General features: G+C 44.2%; 1 protein-coding gene across 2 annotated transcripts in view; it reads left to right on the top strand.

The window, feature by feature from the left end:
* Positions 1-21934, top strand: part of LOC121841693 (cell adhesion molecule 2-like) — a 685661-nt gene that overhangs the window by 474494 nt on the left and 189233 nt on the right. For both annotated transcript variants that reach the window (XM_042311701.1, XM_042311700.1), the window contains one exon: positions 5571-5720. In XM_042311701.1, the coding sequence (XP_042167635.1) occupies positions 5571-5720 (150 nt within the window). The remainder of the gene's footprint in view (positions 1-5570; positions 5721-21934) is intronic.

Raw genomic sequence — 21934 nt, 5'->3', positions numbered from 1 at the left:
ACCCAAGCCTGCTTAATGGTAATAGCGCTCATTGTTGCGCCCCTGGTGGGCAGTTTTGAAAGCATTTCCCCGGTGTCCTCAGGACGTGGACGTCCATCTTGAGCGATCTGCCTGGATGATGGAGCTGGCTTTCTGGAGCTATGAAGAAGATGATTTTTTTTTTTTAAACGTGGAGAAGCCATCCTTTTATCTCCGTCACGGTTTCAGGTGCATGTCAGAATCAAAATGTGACAGTGGAGGATATTGGCTATGAAAATCTTTCAACTGCTTCTCGAACATATCCAATGTGCCACCACCGTTCATTTGCGATGGCGATCTGATGCGAGAGCTCACACCTTAACCGGAAATTCGCCATCCCAAAGAGAGAGTTATTACTCTAATATTAAAAAAATATTAAAAAAAAACAACTGTTGTAACAGTTTTACCACTTAATAAGGCAGGTTTTCATGTTTGTTTGTTTTTTTGACTGACCGACAACAACAAAAACATTATGTTATTTCGTATCAGGTGAGGTATGAGGAGAAAGCCGACAGGGTTTTAATGTGACCACGGGTAGTCTGAAGTGTTTTGGTTGTGGGGGGCATGCACTGAGGGGCTGGGGAGACGGCCAGACTGAGGGGGCTGGGCTGAGACTGCCAGGCTGAGGGGGGGAGGGCTGAGACTGCCAGGCTGAGGGGGTGGGCTGAGATGGCCAGACTGAGGGGGAGGGCTGAGACTGCCAGGCTGAGGGGGAGGGCTGAGACTGCCAGGCTGAGGGGGTGGGCTGAGACGGCCAGACTGAGGGGGTGGCTGCAGGGGTGTCCACACCGGGGTCAGCTCTTACTGATCAGCCATAGAATCACTGCTGTTTAGATCATGGGTCAAGCTCCTGTACTCTGGGCTTCTGTTATGGTGAGACTGAGGGGGTGGGCTGAGACGGCCAGGCTGAGGGGGGTGGGCTGAGACGGCCAGGCTGAGGGGGGGGTGGGCTGAGGGGGGAGGGCTGAGGGGGTGGGATGAGGGGGAGGGCTGAGACGGCCAGGCTGAGGGGGTGGGCTGAGGGGGAGGGCTGAGGGGGTGGGCTGAGGGGGAGGGCTGAGACGGCCAGGCTGAGGGGGTGGGAGGGCTGAGACTGCCAGACTGAGGGGGTGGGCTGAGGGGGAGGGCTGAGACGGCCAGGCTGAGGGGGGGGGTGGGCTGAGGGGGGGGTGGGCTGAGACGGCCAGACTGAGGGGGGGGTGGGCTGAGACGGGGGGAGGGGGCTGAGACGGCCAGACTGAGGGGGTGGGCTGAGACGGCCAGGGAGGGGGTGGGCTGAGACGGCCAGACTGAGGGGGTGGGCTGAGACGGCCAGACTGAGGGGGTGGGCTGAGACGGCCAGACTGAGGGGGTGGGCTGAGACGGCCAGACTGAGGGGGTGGGCTGAGACGGCCAGACTGAGGGGGTGGGCTGAGACGGCCAGACTGAGGGGTGGGCTGGGGGGTGGGCTGAGACGGCTGAGGGCTGAGACGGCCAGGCTGAGGGGGTGGGCTGAGACGGCCAGGCTGAGGGGGGGGGTGGGGGCTGGGAGACGGCCAGACTGAGGGGGGGTGGGCTGAGGGGGTGGGCTGAGACGGCCAGGCTGAGGGGGTGGGCTGAGACGGCCAGCTGAGGGGTGGGCTGAGACGGCCAGGCTGAGGGGGTGGGCTGAAGACTGAGGGGAGGGCCAGGCTGAGGGGGGGGTGGCCTGGGGGGTGGGCTGAGACGGCCAGACTGAGGGGCTGGGCTGAGACGGCCAGACTGAGGGGGTGGGCTGAGGGGGGGGCTGAGACGGCCAGGCTGAGGGGGTGGGCTGAGGGGAGGGCTGAGGGGGGCTGAGGGGGAGGGGGACGGCCAGCTGAGGGGGTGGGCTGAGACGGCCAGGCTGAGGGGCTGGGCTGAGACGGCCAGACTGAGGGGCTGGGCTGAGGGGGAGGGCTGAGACTGCCAGGCTGAGGGGGAGGGCTGAGACTGCCAGGCTGAGGGGGTGGGCTGAGATGGCCAGACTGAGGGGAGGGCTGAGACTGCCAGGCTGAGGGGGTGGGCTAAGACGGCCAGACTGAGGGGGAGGGCTGAGACGGCCAGACTGAGGGGGTGGCTGTGGCTGCAGGGGTGTCCACACCGGGGTCAGCTCTTACTGATCAGCCATAGAATCACTGCTGTGCAGGTGGAGGCTGGTCTATGTGCAGTGGACGAGGAGAGGGGTTTGGTTCTAACTTTCTAGGTTAAATGAAATTTAAGTTTGTATTTTAAATAAAGTTTGTATTGTAAATTATGTAATAACTATTGGGCCAACAAAGTTTTTGTTTCTTTTTATCTCCCTCCCTCCCTCCCTCCCTCCCTCCCTCCCTCCCCCTCCCTCCCTCCCTCCCTCTCGCTCCATCTCCCTCTCTCCCCTTCCCTCCCTCCCTGTCCATCTCCCTCCCTCCCTCTCCCTCCCTCTCCCTCTCTCCCCTTCCCTTCCTCCTTGTCCATCTCTCTCTCCCTCCCTCTCCCTCTCTCTCTCTTCCACTTCCCACCCTCCCTGTCCATCTCTCTCCCTCCCTCTCCCTCTCTCTCTCTTCCACTTCCCACCCTCCCTGTCCCTCCCTCTCCCTCCCTTTCCCTCTCTCCCCCTTCCCTTCCTCCTTGTCCATCTCTCCCTCTCTCTCTCTTTCCCCTTCCCTCCCTCCCTCCCTGTCCATCTCTCTCCCTCCCTCTCCCCTCTCTCTCTTCCACTTCCCACCCTCCCTGTCCATCTCTCTCCCCTCTCTCTTCCCCTTCCCTCCCTCCCTCCCTGTCCATCTCTCTCCCTCCCTCTCTCCTCTCTCTCTCTCTCTCTTCCCCTTCCCTCCCTCCCTGTCCATCTCTCTCCCTCCCTCTCCCTCTCTCTCTCTTCCCCTTCCCTCCCTCCCTGTCCATCTCTCCCTCTCTCCCCCTTCCCTCCCTCCCTGTCCATCTCCCTCCCTCCCTCTCCCTCTCTCCCCCTTCCTCCCTCCCTGTCCATCTCTCTCTCTTCCCCTTCCTTCCCTCTCTCTCTTCCCCTTCCCTCCCTCCCTGTCCATATCTCTCCCTCCCTCTCCCGCCCCCATCGCTCTCCGTCCCCCTTCCTCCCTGTCCATCTCTCTCTCTTCCCTCTCCCTGTCTCTCTCTCTTCCCCTTCCCTCCCTCCCTGTCCATCTCCCTCCCTCCCTCCCTGTCCATCTCCCTCCCTTTCCATCTCCCTCCCTCTCCCTCTCTCTCTCTTCCCCTTCCCTGTCCATCTCTCTCTCCCTCCCTCTCCCTCGCTCTCTCTTCCCCTTCCCTCCCTCCCTGTCCATCTCTCCCTCTCCCTCTCCCTCTTTTCCCCTTCCCTCCTCCCTGTCCATCTCTCTCCCTCCCTCTCCCTCTCTCTCCCTTCCCCTTCCCTCCCTCCCTGTCCATCTCTCTCCCTCCCTCCCTGTCCATCTCCCTCCCTCCCTCCATCCTCTCCCTCTCTCTCCCTCTCTCCCCTCCCCCTCCCTCTCCCTCTCTCTCTTCCCCTTCCCTCCCTCTCCCGCCCCATCGCTCTCCGTCCCCCTTCCTCCCTGTGTGTGTGTGAGCATTAAGCCACGTTTTATCCTGAGACTTTAGTGGTGGTTCTTAGTTAGAGAGGCCCGTAGAGGAGCTAATTTACCCCCCAGAGGAGAGCTCAATCTTGGGCTAGTAATTAGGCCTTTCAGCCTCCTTCCTAGAGAGTAGGCTCCATCCAACGTTTCTCCTCTGCTTTGTTCTATATGAGGAAATGGGACGGATGTTACACATGTTGGTGTCCTGATACCACAGAGAACGCTCAGTGGAATGCCAAGGGAACGTCGTGCTGTATTTCCTGACAGGGAACGTCGTGTTGTATTTCCTGAGAGGGAACGTCGTGTTGTATTTCCTGAGAGGGAACGTCGTGTTGTATTTCCTGAGAGGGAACGTCGTGTTGTATTTCCTGAGAGGGAACGTCGTGTTGTATTTCCTGAGAGGGAACGTCGTGTTGTATTTCCTGAGAGGGAACGTATTTCGTGTTGTATTTCCTGAGAGGGAACGTTGTGTTGTATTTCCTGAGAGGGAACGTCGTGTTGTATTTCCTGAGAGGGAACGTCGTGTGTATTTCCTGTATTTCCTGAGAGGGAACATCGTGTTGTATTTCCTGAGGGACGTCGTGTTGTATTTCCTGAGAGGGAACGTCGTGTTGTATTTCCTGAGAGGGAACGTCGTGTTGTATTTCCTGAGAGGGTTGTATTTCCTGAGAGGGAACGTCGTGTTGTATTTCGAGAGGGAACGTCGTGTTGTATTTCCTGAGGGAACGTCGTGTTGTATTTCCTGAGAGGGAACATCGTGTTGTATTTCCTGAGAGGGAACGTCGTGTTGTATTTCCTGAGAGGGAACGTCGTGTTGTATTTCGAGAGGGAACGTCGTGTTGTATTTCCTGAGAGGGAACGTCGTGTTGTATTTCGAGAGGGAACGTCGTGTTGTATTTCCTGAGAGGGAACGTTGTGTTGTATTTCCTGAGGGAATGTTGTGTTGTATTTCCATATAGAACACTAAACCATGTAGAACACTAAACCATGTTGGTGTAGAACACTAAACCATGTAGAACACTAAACCATGTCCATGTAGAACACTAAACCATGTAGAACACTAAACCATGTTGGTGTAGAACTCTAAACCATGTAGAACACTAAACCATATCCATGTAGAACACTAAACCATGTAGAACACTAAACCATGTAGAACACTAAACCATGTAGAACACTAAACCATGTAGAACACTAAACCATGTAGAACACTAAACCATGTAGAACACTAAACCATGACGGTGTAGAACACTAAACCATGTAGAACACTAAACCATGACGGTGTAGAACACTAAACCATGTAGAACACTAAACCATGCTGGTGTAGAACACTAAACCATGTAGAATACTAAACCATGTCGGTGTAGAACACTAAACCATGTAGAACACTAAAACATGTCGGTGTAGAACACTAAACCATGTAGAACACTAAACCATGTTGGTGTAGAACACTAAACCATGTAGAACACTAAACCATGTAGAACACTAAACCATGTTGGTGTAGAACACTAAACCATGTAGAATACTAAACCATGTAGAACACTAAACCATGTCGGTGTAGAACACTAAACCATGTAGAACACTAAACCATGTAGAACACTAAACCATGTAGAACACTAAACCATGTCGGTGTAGAACACTAAACCATGTAGAACACTAAACCATGTAGAACACTAAACCATGTAGAACACTAAACCATGCTGGTGTAGAAAAACTAAACCATGTAGAACACTAAACCATGTAGGCTACAGTATAGAGGAATAGAAGCATTCTATGCAATTACAGGGTATACTGTCTACACATACTGTATTTGGAAATCAAACTTCAACATTGAAAAGGTTTGATGCTGGCACAAAACTACAACCATCTCTCTTAGATTGGAAGAACTGTGTTTGTCTTCTGATAGCAAGAATGTTTACCCATACTAAACCCAATGACTCTTACACTACAAATGATGGTTTGTCATATTTACTCCTTTCTCTCCCTGTCTTCTCTCCTCTCTCTCCCCAGGGTCGTCAGGGCAGCAACCCTTGGTCCAGAATCAGACAGTAACAGAGGGGGGGACAGCCAACATGACTTGCAGGGTAGAGTACAACGACCAAACTTCCCTCCAGTGGTCTAACCCTGCACAGCAGACACTGTTCTTCGGAGACAAGAAAGGTAAGAGCAACGAGATCACTAAAGATAGACTGCAATAGTCCACGTTTGTCCAGGTCCCCAAGACGTCACTATATGTCTTCTTCTTCGCAATATATATATATATTTTTAAACGAGTACCAAGAACTGGGATTGAACCCGCGATGCTCAGTCAAAAATCAACATTTATCCTAGTTTTTTTTTTTACCTTTATTTAACTAGGCAAGTCAGTTAAGAACAAATTCTTATTTTCAATGACGGCCTAGGAACAGTGGGTTAACTGCCTTGTTTAGGGGCAGAACGACAGATTTGTACCTTGTCAGCTCGGGGATTCGAACTTGCAACCTTCCGGTTACTAGTCCAACGCTCTAACCACTAGGCTACCTGCCACCTCTGCACTCTAACCACTAGGCTACCTGCCGCCTCTCCACTCTAACCACTAGGCTACCTGCCACCTCTACACTCTAACCACTAGGCTACCCTAGTTGAGACACTATCCACATTTCCATCCACAGTTTTTATGCAAGTAAAGTCAAACCGTATAAAAATAATATTATTATTGTGATGGAAATAGGAGGTTTCGTTTAAAATGTGATAAATGCCAACAGATGATCTGTTCGTTGGACATGTTGGGATCTTTTCAAATCAAATCAAACTTTATTTGTCACATGTGCCTAATACAACAGGTGTAGACCTTTTCTGTGAAATGCTTACTTACTAGCCCTTAACCAACAATGCAGTTCAAGAAGAGTTAAGAAAATATTTACCAAATAAACAATAGTAAAAAATAATAACAAGTAACACAATAAAATAACATAACGAGGCTATATACAGATGGTTCTGGTACCAGTTGCAAACTGCAGTCTGGCTTTTTTATGGTGGTTTTGGAGCAGTGGCTTCTTCCTTGCTGAGCGGCCTTTCAGGTTATGTCGATATAGGACTTGTTTTACTGTGGATATAGATACTTTTGTACCTGTTTCCTCCAGCATCTTCACAAGGTCCTTTTGCTGTTGTTCTGGGATTGATTTGCACTTTTCCCACAAAAGTACGTTCATCTCTAGGAGACAGAATGCGTCTCCTTCCTGAGCGGTATGACGGCTGCATGGTCCCATGGTGTTTATACTTGCGTACTATTGTTTGTACAGATGAACTTGGTACCTTCAGGCATTTGGAATAGATGAACCAGACTTGTGGAGGTCTACAATTTTTTTACCGTGGTCTTGGCTGATTTCCCATGATGTCAAGCAAAGAGGCACTGAGTTTGAAGTTAGGCCTTGAAATACATCCACAGGTCCACCTCCAATTGACTCAAATGATGTCAATTAGCCTATCAGAAGCTTCTAAAGCCATGACATGATTTTCTGGAATTTTCCAAGCTGTTTAAAGGCACAGTCAACTTGTGTATGTAAACTTCTGACCCACTGGAATTGTGATACAGTGAATTATAAGTGAAATAATCTGTCTGTAAACAATTGTTGGAAAATTACTTGTGTGATTTTGCACAATGTGGATGTCCTAACCGACTTGCCAAAACTATAGTTTGTTAACAAGAAATGTGTGTAGTGGTTGAAACACTTAGGTTGGAGTCATTAAAACTAGTGTATGTAAACTTCTGACTTCAACTGTATATAAGTAAATAATAATATCAATATAGGACAAAACACATCACGTCAAGAGAGACAACACTACATAAAGAGAGACCTAAGACAACAACAGATCATGGCAGCAACACATGACAATACAGCATGGTAGCAACACAACATAACAACAACATGGTAGCAACACAACATGGTAGCATTATTGGGCACAGACAACGGCACAAAGGGAAAGAAGGTAGAGACAATAACAGTTTGAGTGTTTGTTGCAGCTTGTTCCAGTCGCTAGCTGCAGAGAACTGAAAAGACGAGCGACCCAGGGATGTGTGTGCTTTGTGGACCTTTAACAGAATGTGACTGGCAGAACGGATGTTTGTATGTGGAGGATGAGGGCTGCAGTAGATATCTCAGATAGGGGAAGGGAGGCCTAACAGGGTTTTATAAATAACCAGTGGGTCTTGCGTTGGGTATACAGAGATGACCAGTTTACAGAGGAGTATAGAGTGCAGTGGTGTGTCCTATGGGAAATCTGATGGCTGAATGGTAAATAACATCTAGCCGCTCGAGAGCACCCTTACCTGCCGATCTATAAATGACATCTCGGTAATCTAGCATGGGTAGGATGGTCATCTGAATCAGGGTTAGTTTGGGGTGAAAGAGGAGCGATTACGATAGAGGAAACCAAGTCTAGATTTAACTTTAGCATGCAGCTTTGATATGTGCTGAGAGAAGGACAGTGTACCGTCTAACCATACTCCCAAGTACTTGTATGAGGTGACTACCTCAAGCTCTAAACCCTCAGAGGTAGTAATCACACCTGTGGGGGGAGGGGCATTCTTCTTACCAAACCACATGATCTTTGTTTTGGAGGTGTTCAGAACAAGGTTAAGGGTAGAGAAAGCTTGTTGGACGCTAAGAAAGCTTTGTTGTCGAGTGTTTAACACAAAAACCCGGGTAGGGGCCAGCTGAGTATAAGACTGTATCATCTGCATATAAATGCCTGAGCTATGTTGTTGATGTAAATTGAGAAGAGCGTGGGGCCTAGGGTCGAGCCTTGGGGTACTCCCTTGGTGACAGGCAGTGGCTGAGACAGCAGATTTTCTGACTTCATACACTGCACTCTTTGAGAGTGGTAGTTAGCAAACCAGGCCAAAGACCCCTCAGAGAAACCAATACTCCATTGCTGGCCCACAAGAATGGAATGGTCTACCGTATCAAAAGCTTTGGCCAAGTCAATAAAAATAGCAGCACAACTTTGCTTAGAATCAAGGGCAATGGTGACATCATTGAGGACCTTTAAGGTTGCAGTTACACATCCATAACCTGAGCGGAAACCAGACTGCATACCCGAGAGAATACTATAGACATCAAGAAAGCGTGGTCAACAGCTTTTCATAAGGTACTCTACCTCAGGCGAGCAATACCTCAAGACTTCAGAATATTAGAGGACTTCTTTAATATTATTATAATAATTATCTGTTTGTGTCAGTAAAATGTGAGAAATGGCTTCATGCTCAAATATTGATATATCATATCGAAGTACACTGCATGACCAAAAGTATGTGGACACCTGCTCGTCAAACATCTCATTCCAAAATCATGGGCATTTATATGGAGTGTGTGTCCCCCTTTGCTGCTATAATAGCCTCCACTCTTCTGGGAAGGCTTTCCACTAGATGATGGAACATTGCTGGAACATTGCTGCTATAACGGCCTCCACACTTCTCGGAAGGCTTTCCACTAGATGTTGGAACATTGCTGCTATAACGGCCTCCACTCTTCTGGGAAGGCTTTCCACTAGATGTTGGAACATTGCTGCTATAAAACCCTCCACTCTTGTTGGAACATCACTGCTATAACAGCCTCCACTCTTCTGGGAAGGCTTTCCATTAGATGTTGGAACATTGCTGCTATAACGGCCTCCACTCTTCTCGGAAGGCTTTCCTCTAGATGTTGGAACGTTGCTGCAATAACAGCCTCCACTCTTCTGGGAAGGCTTTCCACTAGATGTTGGAACATTGCTGCTATAACAGCCTCCACTCTTCTGAGAAGGCTTTCCACTAGATGTTGGAACATTGCTGCTATAACAGCCTCCACTCTTCTGAGAAGGCTTTCCACTAGATGTTGGAACATTGCTGCTATAACAGCCTCCACTCTTCTGAGAAGGCTTTCCACTAGATGTTGGAACATTGCTGCTATAACAGCCTCCACTCTTCTGGGAAGGCTTTCCACTAGATGTTGGAACATCACTGCTATAACAGCCTCCACTCTTCTGGGAAGGCTTTCTACTAGATGTTGGAACATTGCTGCTATAACAGCCTCCACTCTTCTGAGAAGGCTTTCCACTAGATGTTGGAACATTGCTGCTATAACAGCCTCTACTCTTCTGGGAAGGCTTTCTACTAGATGTTGGAACATTGCTGCTATAACAGCCTCCACTCTTCTGGGAAGGCTTTCCACTAGATGTAGGAACATTGCTGCTATAACAGCCTCCACTCTTCTGAGAAGGCTTTCCACTAGATGTAGGAACATTGCTGCTATAACGGCCTCCACTCCTCTGGGAAGGCTTTCCTCTAGATGTTGGAACATTGCTGCTATAACAGCCTCCACTCTTCTGGGAAGGCTTTCCACTAGATGTTGGAACATTGCTGCTATAACAGCCTCCACTCTTCTGGGAAGGCTTTCCACTAGATGTTGGAACATTGCTGCTATAACAGCCTCCACTCTTCTGGGAAGGCTTTCCACTAGATGTTGGAACATTGCTGCTATAACAGCCTCCACTCTTCTGGGAAGGCTTTCCACTAGATGTAGGAACATTGCTGCAGGGATTTTCTTCCTTTCAGCCGCAAGAGCATTAATGAGGTCGGGCATTGATGTTAAGACAATTAGTCCTTGCTCGCTGTCGGCATTCCAAATTATCCCAAAGGTGTTCGATGGGGTTGAGGTCAGGGCTCTGTGCAGGCCAGCCAAGTTCTTCCACACCTTTTTCTACAAACCACATTTGCCATAAAGTTGGAAGCACAGAATCGTCTAGAATGTCATTGAATGCTCTAGGGTTAAGATTTCCTTTCACCGGAGGGGACTAGACTGAACCATAAAAAACAGCCCCAGACTATTATTTCTCCTCCACCAAACTTGACAGCATTCGGGCAGGTAGCACTCTCCTGGCAGCCGCCAAAACACAGATTTGTCCATCGCACTTCCAAATGATGAAGCGTGATTCATCACTCCAGAGACCAATGGGGGAGTGGCGAGCTTTACATCATTAAGAACAGTTGTTTGCACTAACGTTGCTTCCAGAGGCCGTTTGGAACTCAGACGATATTTACACGCTAAACTCTTCAGCACACGCCGGTCCCGTTGTCGGAGTTTGTGTGGCCTACCACTTCAAGGCGGAGCCGTTGTTGCTCCTAGACCTTTCCACTTCACAATAACAGCTCTTACAGTTGACACCCAGGGGAGGCGGGCGGCTCCTAGCAGGTCAGAAATTTGACAAACTGACTTGTTTGGAAAGTTGTCATCCTGAAAGTCACTGAGCTCATCAGTGAGGCCCGTTCTACTGCCAGTGTTTGTTTACGGAGATTGGATGGCTGTGTGGTCATGGTGATGAGCTTGATGGTGATCGAGCGTCTTATTCTGGTGACATGAGGATCGATGCTTGACTGCCGTTTGACAACAAACAAACAAAAATCCATGGTAATAATCTCCTCCTGTAGTGTGCGTTTGGGTAAAATCACAGAGGAAGCCAAGCCTGAATTTTTTTGGGCCCATGTTGTGATAATTGCATTGTTTTGCTCTATAACCTGTTATAGAGATACTTAGTCCATATGACACTGTGATATATAGGACCTAAAGACCAAGACAATTAGAAAACACAGTGACCTAAAGACCAAGACAATTAGAAGACACAGTGACCTAAAGACCAAGACAATTAGAAAACACAGTGACCTAAAGACCAAGACAATTAGAAGACACAGTGTAAAGACCAAGACAATTAGAAAACACAGTGACCTAAAGACCAAGACAATTAGAAAACACAGTGACCTAAAGACCAAGACAATTAGAAAACACAGTGACCTAAAGACCAAGACAATTAGAAGACACAGTGGCCTAAAGACCAAGACAATTAGAAGACACAGTGGCCTAAAGACCAAGACAATTAGAAGACACAGTGGCCTAAAGACCAAGACAATTAGAAGACACAGTGGCCTAAAAACCAAGACAATTAGAAGACACAGTGGCCTAAAGACCAAGACAATTAGAAGACACAGTGGCCTAAAGACCAAGACAATTAGAAGACACAGTGGCCTAAAGACCAAGACAATTAGAAGACACAGTGACCTAAAGACCAAGACAATTAGAAAACACAGTGACCTAAAGACCAAGACAATTAGAAAACACAGTGACCTAAAGACCAAGACAATTAGAAGACACAGTGTAAAGACCAAGACAATTAGAAAACACAGTGACCTAAAGACCAAGACAATTAGAAGACACAGTGGCCTAAAGACCAAGACAATTAGAAGACACAGTGGCCTAAAGACCAAGACAATTAGAAGACACAGTGGCCTAAAGACCAAGACAATTAGAAGACACAGTGGCCTAAAGACCAAGACAATTAGACACAGTGGCCTAAAGACCAAGACAATTAGAAGACACAGTGGCCTAAAGACCAAGACAATTAGAAGACACAGTGGCCTAAAGACCAAGACAATTAGAAGACACAGTGGCCTAAAGACCAAGACAATTAGAAAACACAGTGACCTAAAGACCAAGACAATTAGAAGACACAGTGGCCTAAAGACCAAGACAATTAGAAGACACAGTGACCTAAAGACCAAGACAATTAGAAAACACAGTGGCCTAAAGACCAAGACAATTAGAAGACACAGTGGCCTAAAGACCAAGACAATTAGAAGACACAGTGACCTAAAGACCAAGACAATTAGAAAACACAGTGGCCTAAAGACCAAGACAATTAGAAGACACAGTGGCCTAAAGACCAAGACAATTAGAAGACACAGTGGCCTAAAGACCAAGACAATTAGAAGACACAGTGGCAGAATGAATGTAACCACACCTTTGTTTCATCACTCATCCTGGAGAGCAGCCTCTGTCCGGTGATGTCTACAAAGCGTGTTGCATGTAACAAACAGTTACATGACTTACAGCAAGATCAAGCAAGGTCATGTTTCAGACATTTTTCAGACCACTAAAACAACTATTTGATTTAGAACCACAGAGAGTTACCGCAAGTCACAATGAAAAACAGGAGCTGCCTCCACTATTCCAGCACCATTTCAACATCATCAAATCACCTTTGCTTAGTCTAATACAGTGACAACTAAAAGATACCAAAAACTATTTAGTCCAATCAACTTAAAGCTAAATATGATGTGGCTGTCTACGGTTCTGATTTATCTGTGCGTGTGTGTGTGTGTGTGTGCGCATGTGTGGGTGTGTGTGCGCGCGTGTGTGTGTGTGCGTGCATGTGTGTGCGCGCGTGTGTGTGTGTCTGCGTGTGTGTCTGCGTGTGTGTCTGTGTGTGTGTGTGCGTGCGAGTGTGCGTGAGGTGAGTGAGTGTGTGTGAGTGAGCAAGCGAGTGAGTGTGTGTGTGTGTGTGTGTGTGCGCGCGCGCGTGCGTGAGCGTGTGTGTGAGCGTGTGTGTGCAAGTGTGTGTGTGCAAGTGTGTGTGTGCAAGTGTGTGTGTGCAAGTGTGCGTGCGTGAGTGAGTGAGTGAGTGAGTGAGTGAGTGAGTGAGTGAGTGAGCGTGCGTGCGCGCGCGTGTGTGTGTGTGTGTGTGTGTGTGTGTGTGTGTGTTTAGAAAAACATCCTCCCATTGTCATGTTGACTCACCCTACTTGTAGTGAAACGCCAACATCCTCCCATTGTCATGTTGACTCACCCTACTTGTAGAGAAACTCCAACATCCTCCCATTGTCATGTTGACTCACCCTACTTGTAGTGAAACGCCAACATCCTCCCATTGTCATGTTGACTCACCCTACTTGTAGAGAAACTCCAACATCCTCCCATTGTCATGTTGACTCACCCTACTTGTAGAGAAACTCCAACATCCTCCCATTGTCATGTTGACTCACCCTACTTGTAGAGAAACTCCAACATCCTCCCATTGTCATGTTGACTCACCCTACTTGTAGTGAAACGCCAACATCCTCCCATTGTCATGTTCACTCACCCTACTTGTAGAGAAACTCCAACATCCTCTCATTGTCATGTTGACTCACCCTACTGGTAGAGAAACTCCAACATCCTCCCATTGTCATGTTGTCTAAACGGTCTCTGTCATACAGTACACACTTTTATTTTTGTTGTTGTCCTTGACTACCTGACTAAAACACTTGCTCGTTAGCCTAACTTCCAGACTGTATCTGCTAGCCTACCCAGACTGTATCTGCTAGCCTACCCAGACTGTATCTGCTAGCCTACCCAGACTGTATCTGCTAGCCTACCCAGACTGTACCTGCTAGCCTACCCAGACTGTACCTGCTAGCCTACCCAGACTGTATCTGCTAGCCTACCCAGACTGTATCTGCTAGGCTACCCAGACTGTATCTGCTAGCCTACCCAGACTGTATCTGCTAGCCTACCCAGACTGTATCTGCTAGCCTACCCAGACTGTATCTGCTAGCCTACCCAGACTGTATCTGCTAGACTACCCAGACTGTATCTGCTAGCCTACCCAGACTGTACCTGCTAGCCTACCCAGACTGTACCTGCTAGCCTACCCAGACTGTATCTGCTAGCCTACCCAGACTGTATCTGCTAGCCTACCCAGACTGTATCTGCTAGCCTACCCAGACTGTATCTGCTAGCCTACCCAGACTGTATCTGCTAGCCTACCCAGACTGTATCTGCTAGCCTACCCAGACTGTATCTGCTAGCCTACCCAGACTGTATCTGCTAGCCTACCCAGACTGTATCTGCTAGCCTACCCAGACTGTATCTGCTAGCCTACCCAGACTGTATCTCTGCTAGCCTACCCAGACTGTACCTGCTAGCCTACCCAGACTGTACCTGCTAGCCTACCCAGACTGTATCTGCTAGCCTACCCAGACTGTATCTGCTAGCCTACCCAGACTGTATCTGCTAGCCTACCCAGACTGTATCTGCTAGCCTACCCAGACTGTATCTGCTAGCCTACCCAGACTGTATCTGCTAGCCTACCCAGACTGTATCTGCTAGACTACCCAGACTGTATCTGCTAGCCTACCCAGACTGTACCTGCTAGCCTACCCAGACTGTATCTGCTGCCTAGCCTACCCAGACTGTATCTGCTAGCCTACCCAGACTGTATCTGCTAGCCTACCCAGACTGTATCTGCTAGCCTACCCAGACTGTATCTGCTAGCCTACCCAGACTGTATCTGCTAGCCTACCCAGACTGTATCTGCTAGCCTACCCAGACTGTATCTGCTAGCCTACCCAGACTGTATCTGCTAGCCTACCCAGACTGTATCTGCTAGCCTACCCAGACTGTATCTGCCGGCGGTTGGCCAGAGTGCAGGTTCCAAGACAGAGTAGGCACATTTGATATTTAACATCAACATCAACATCAACTTTGTGACAAAACAATCGGTTGAAAATGTGATGATTTACACATTATTCAGTGCATGAGGTAATAAGTGGAAAAGTACATTTTGTGTGCATTATGTCATCAACATTGATTTTTTTATCCGCAACAAGTCAGTTTGGTGGAAACACACCACTGGTCTGTTCTCTCAGGGATTTAAACTAGTCTGTTCTCTTAGGGATTTAAACTAGTCTGTTCTCTCAGGGATTTAAACTAGTCTGTTCTCTCAGGGATTTAAACTAGTCTGTTCTCTCAGGGATTTAAACTGGTCTGTTCTCTTAGGGATTTAAACTAGTCTGTTCTCTCAGGGATTTAAACTAGTCTGTTCTCTCAGGGATTTAAACTAGTCTGTTCTCTCAGGGATTTAAACTGGTCTGTTCTCTCAGGGATTTAAACTAGTCTGTTCTCTCAGGGATTTAAACTAGTCTGTTCTCTCAGGGATTTAAACTAGTCTGTTCTCTTAGGGATTTAGACTGGTCCGTTCTCTTAGGGATTTAAACGAGTCTGTTCTCTCAGGGATTTAAAACTAGTGTGTTCTCTCAGGGATTTAAACGAGTCTGTTCTCTCAGGGATTTAAACTAGTCTGTTCTCTCAGGGATTTAAACTAGTCTGTTCTCTTAGGGCTTTAGACTGGTCCGTTCTCTTAGGGATTTAAACGAGTCTGTTCTCTCAGGGATTTAAACTAGTGTGTTCTCTCAGGGATTTAAACGAGTCTGTTCTCTCAGGGCTTTAGACTGGTCTGTTCTCTTAGGGATTTAAACTAGTCTGTTCTCTCAGGGATTTAAACTAGTTTGTTCTCTCAGGGATTAAAACTAGTCTGTTCTCTCAGGGATTTAAACTAGTCTGTTCTCTCAGGGATTTAAACTAGTCTGTTCTCTCAGGGATTTAAACTAGTCTGTTCTCTCAGGGATTTAAACTAGTCTGTTCTCTCAGGGCTTTAGACTGGTCTGTTCTCTTAGGGATTTAAACTAGTCTGTTCTCTTAGGGATTTAAACTAGTCTGTTCTCTCAGGGATTTAAACTAGTCTGTTCTCTCAGGGATTTAAACTAGTTTGTTCTCTCAGGGATTAAAACTAGTCTGTTCTCTCAGGGATTTAAACTAGTCTGTTCTCTCAGGGATTTAAACTAGTCTGTTCTCTCAGGGATTTAAACTAGTCTGTTCTCTCAGGGATTTAAACTAGTCTGTTCTCTCAGGCTTTAAAGGCTTTAAACTAGTCCGGTCTAGGATTGGAGAGGATTTCAGACAGTAAGAACTCCTGACCATGTGGCTATTACTAAATCCATATAATCACATCAACACAGTATCACACAAACACAGACACTTGCAAGCAGACACACACATACACATATGCATACACACATATACTGTACACACACACACACACCCACCCACACACACCTCCATACCGAGGAGAGGCAGGAGAACATTAGCGGTATAATCCGGTATAATTCTCCAGGTGTTTCATTCAGACATAAACTTGGCGCCTCTCGCTCCATAATTACAATTTTCCCCTCTTCCTCCTTCCTCATACACACTGTCCCTCACAGTGTGGCGTTTGTTTACTAGCTTCTGGTTCTTCTGCCTCTAACTCCTTTCCTTGGCACAGAGTTGTTATGTTGTGCGTTGTCATAGTGTTGGTATTGTTGTGTTATCCTTTGCCACTGTGCTTGATGATGTGTTTAGTGAACACACCCCTTGTTCTCTCCTTGGCACAGTGTCCGATGAACCTGCTGAATGGCCCCTCATTTCTCTTTTAGGTACTGCGTTGCATGTTGTTGGTAATGTTGTGTTTAGTGAACACACCCCTTGTTCTCTGCCTATAAACCTGAACACACCCCTTGTTCTCTGCCTATAAACCTGAACACACCCCTTGTTCTCTGCCTCTAAACCTGAACACACCCCTTGTTCTCTGCCTATAAACCTGAACACACCCCTTGTTCTCTGCCTATAAACCTGAACACACCCCTTGTTCTCTGCCTATAAACCTGAACACACCCCTTGTTCTCTGCCTCTAAACCTGAACACACCCCTTGTTCTCTGCCTATAAACCTGAACACACCCCTTGTTCTCTGCCTATAAACCTGAACACACCCCTTGTTCTCTGCCTCTAAAGTTGAACACACCCCTTGTGTGCATTAGTTATATGCTTTAGTTTTAATACATTAGTTATTGTGCATTAGTTATAATACATTAGTTATTGTGCATTAGTTGTGGTGCATTAGTTATGGTGCGTTAGTTACAATACATTAGTTATTGTGCATTAGTAATGGTGCATTCGTTTTTATACATTAGTTATTGTGCATTAGTTATAATACATTAGTTATTGTGCATTAGTTGTGGTGCATTAGTTATGGTGCGTTAGTTATAATACATTAGTTATAATACATTAGTTATGGTGGATTAGTTATAATACATTAGTTATGGTGCATTAGTTACAATACATTAGTTATTGTGCATTAGTTATAATACATTAGTTATAATACATTAGTAATGGTGCATTGGTTATTATACATTAGTTATTGTGCATTAGTTGTAATACATTAGTTACGGTGCATTAGTTATGGTGCATTAGTTATGGTGAATTAGTAATGGTGCATTAGTTGTAATACATTAGTTATAGTGTATTAGTTATAGTGCATTATTTATAATACATTAGTTATGGTGCATTAGTTATGTTTATTAGTGATATGCATTAGTTACGGTGCATTAGTTATGGTGCATTAGTTGTGGTGCATTAGTTTTGGTGCATTAGTTATAGTGCATTAGTTATAATACATTAGTTATGGTGCATTAGTTATGTTTATTAGTGATATGCATTAGTTACGGTGCATTAGTTATGGTGCATTAGTTGTGGTGCATTAGTAATGGTGCATTAGTTGTAATACATTAGTTATAGTGCATTAGTTATGGTGCATTAGTTATAATATATTAGTTATCTTGCATTAGTTATAATACATTAGTTATGGTGCATTAGTTATAGTACATTAGTTATGGTGCATTAGTTATAATATATTAGTTATCTTGCATTAGTTATAATAAACTGGTTATGCATTAGGTATGGTGCATTAGTTATGGTGCATTAGTTATAATACATTAGTTATGGTGCATTAGTTATAATACATTAGTTATGGTGCATTAGTTATAATATATTAGTTATCTTGCATTAGTTATAATAAATTGGTTATGCATTAGGTATGGTGCATTAGTTATGGTGCATTAGTTATAATACATTAATTATGGTGCATTAGTTATAATACATTAGTTATAATACATTAGTTATGGTGCAATAGTTATAATACATTAGTTATGGTGCATTAGTTATAATATATTAGTTATCTTGCATTAGTTATAATAAATTGGTTATGCATTAGGTATGGTGCATTAGTTATAATACATTAGTTATGGTGCATTAGTTATGGTGCATTAGTTATAATACATTAGTTATAATACATTAGTTATAATACATTAGTTAAGGTGCATTAGTTACAATACATTAGTTATTGTGCATTAGTTATAATGCATTAGTTATATGCATTAGTTATAATACATTAGTTATGGTGCATTAGTTATAATACATTAGTTATTGTGCATTAGTTATAATGCATTAGTTATGTGCATTAGTTATAATACCTTAGTTATGGTGCATTAGATATGGTGCATTAGTTATAATACCTTAGTTATGGTGCATTAGTTGTGGTGCATTAGTTATGGTGCATTAGTTGTGGGGCATTAGTTATAATACATTAGTTATGGGGCATTAGTTATGGTGCATCAGTTGTAATACATTCGTTATGGTGCATTAGTTATAATACATTAGTGATGGTGCATTAGTTACAATACAATAGTTATGGTGCATTAGTTATGGTGCATCAGTTATAATACATTAATTATGGTGCATTAGTTATGGTGCATTAGTTATAATACATTAATTATGGTGCATTAGTTATGGTGCATTAGTTATTGTGCATTAGTTATAATACATTAGTTATGGTGCATTAGTTATACTACATTAGTTATGGTGCATTAGTTACAATACAATAGTTATGGCGTATTAGTTATATTATAATACATTAGTTATGTTTATTAGTTATATGCATTAGATATGGTGCATTAGTTATGGTTCATTATTTATGATGAATTAGTAATGGTGCATTAGTTATGGTGCATTAGTTATAATACATTAATTATGGCACATTAGTTATGTTGCATTAGTTATAATACATTAATTATGGCACATTAGTTATGGTGCATTAGTTATAATACATTAGTTATCATACATTAGTTATGGTGCATTAGTTATAATACATTAGTTATGGTGCATTAGTTATAATACATTAGTTATAATACATTAGTTATGGTGAATTAGTTATGGTGCATTAGTTATAATACATTAGTTATGGTGCATTAGTTATAATACATTAGTTATGGTGCATTAGTTATAATACATTAGTTATGGTGCATTAGTTATAATACATTAGTTATGGTGCATTAGTTATAATACATTAGTTATGGTGCATTAGTTATAATACATTAGTTATGGTGCATTACTTATAATACATTAATTATGGCACATTAGTTATGGTGCATTAGTTATAATACATTAGTTATAATACATTAGTTATAATACATTAGTTATGGTGAATTAGTTATGGTGCATTAGTTATCATTCATTAGTTATGGTGCATTAGTTATAATACATTAGTTATAATACATTAGTTATGGTGAATTAGTTATGGTGCATTAGTTATAATACATTAGTTATAATACATTAGTTATAATACATTAGTTATGGTGCATTAGTTATGGTGCATTAGTTATTGTGCATTAGTTGTAATACATTAGTTATTGTGCATTAGTTATAATACATTAGTTATGGTGCATTAGTTATAATGCATTAGTTATAATACATTAGTTATTGTGCATTAGTTGTAATGCATTAGTAATGGTGCATTAGTTATAATACATTAGTTATGGTGCATTAGTTATGGTGCATTAGTTATAATACATTAGTTATGGTGCATTAGTTATGGTGCATTAGGTATGGTGCATTAGTTATAATACATTAGTTATGGTGCATTAGTTATAATACATTAGTTATTGTGCATTAGTTATGTGCAGTAGTTATGGTGCATTGGTGCACAGACGTTACTGTGTGGTATATTTGTCCTCTCCATATCCAGTTACTCTATGCTTTGCCTGAAGAGCTAATTTTTTGCTCTCATGAGCAGAGAGAGAGTTATCTGTGGAGCAGAGAGAGAGTTATCTGTGGAGCAGAGAGAGAGTTATCTGTGGAGCAGAGAGAGAGTTATCTGTGGAGCAGAGAGAGAGTTATCTGTGGAGCAGAGAGAGAGTTATCTGTGGAGCAGAGAGAGAGTTATCTGTGGAGCAGAGAGAGAGTTATCTGTGGAGCAGAAAGAGAGTTGTCTGTGGAGCAGAGAGAGAGTTGTCTGTGGAGCAGAGAGAGAGTTATCTGTGGAGCAGAGAGAGAGTTGTCTGTGGAGCAGAGAGAGAGTTATCTGTGGAGCAGAGAGAGAGTTGTCTGTGGAGCAGAGAGAGAGTTGTCTGTGGAGCAGAGAGAGAGTTGTCTGTGGAGCAGAGAGAGAGTTGTCTGTGGAGCAGAGAGAGAGTTGTCTGATGAGCAGAGAGAGAGTTGTTTGATGAGCAGAGAGAGAGTTGTCTGATGAGCAGAGAGAGAGTTATCTGATGAACAGAGAGAGTTATCTGATGAGCAGAGAGAGAGTTATCTGATGAACAGAGAGAGGGTTATCTGATGAACAGAGAGAGAGTTATCTGATGAACAGAGAGAGTTATCTGATGAACAGAGAGAGAGTTATCTGATGAACAGAGAGAGAGTTATCGAGACAAAGGATATGTACCTTCAGCTGTACTCTCGTGTGTGTGTGTGTGTGTGTGTGTGTGTGTGTGTGTGTGTGTGTGTGTGTGTGTGTGTGTGAGTGTTTACTTGTGTGTGACAAGCACACACACACAATCCCTTTCCCAGTAGCCTCCCTGCAGACTTGCTCAATTATCAGTAGTAGATTTGAGAGTTGTGATCGCAGTGCTACCCATGACTACTGCAATGTGTAGTTATACCTGTGGAGATGATAATGGAGGTGTGTGTGTTCGTTTTCATGCTTGTGTGTCAGTCTGTTCAATAGTCCTGGTAACCCTCTACCAGTCAGTGAGTCAGTCAGTCTGTTCAATAGTCTATAGATGCACCTCCATAGAAATAAAATGAAACATGAAGTAAATGCAGGAGGCAAAAGCAGGAAGTAAAAGCAGGAAGTAAACGCAGGAAGTGTACCCATAAATCTCTGTTGTTAAGGTAAGTTGTTGAATAAACTCAACTGACAATACGCAAAATATATTATATTGCATGAGCCACATCAGTTACTATTATTTGAATAAACAGTCTACATTAATGTGGAAATTATTGCATCACAATACCAGGCACATATTTTGAGTGTTCCTATGGGTTTACTAGTCAATTCCAATCCTGTTCCATTCATTCTATTTACCAGTCATATTACCAGGGTTAGAGGTTCTATTCATTCTATTTACCAGTCATATTACCAGGGTTAGAGGTTATATTCATTCTATTTACCAGTCATATTACCAGGGTTAGAGGTTCTATTCATTCTATTTACCAGTCATATTACCAGGGTTAGAGGTTCTATTCATTCTATTTACCAGTCATATTACCAGGGTTAGAGGTTCTATTCATTCTATTTACCAGTCATATTACCAGGGTTAGAGGTTCTATTCATTCTATTTACCAGTCATATTACCAGGGTTAGAGGTTCTATTCATTCTATTTACCAGTCATATTACCAGGGTTAGAGGTTCTATTCATTCTATTTACCAGGGTTAGAGGTTCTATTCATTCTATTTACCAGTCATATTACCAGGGTTAGAGGTTCTATTCATTCTATTTACCAGTCATATTACCAGGGTTAGAGGTTCTATTCATTCTATTTACCAGTCATATTACCAGGGTTAGAGGTTCTATTCATTCTATTTACCAGTCATATTACCAGGGTTAGAGGTTCT

This window comes from Oncorhynchus tshawytscha, linkage group LG33, assembly GCF_018296145.1.
Source record: "Oncorhynchus tshawytscha isolate Ot180627B linkage group LG33, Otsh_v2.0, whole genome shotgun sequence".
Taxonomy (NCBI): Eukaryota; Metazoa; Chordata; class Actinopteri; order Salmoniformes; family Salmonidae; genus Oncorhynchus; species Oncorhynchus tshawytscha.
Note: the sequence above shows the minus strand (reverse complement) of the source record. Positions and strands in the feature narration are given on the sequence as shown.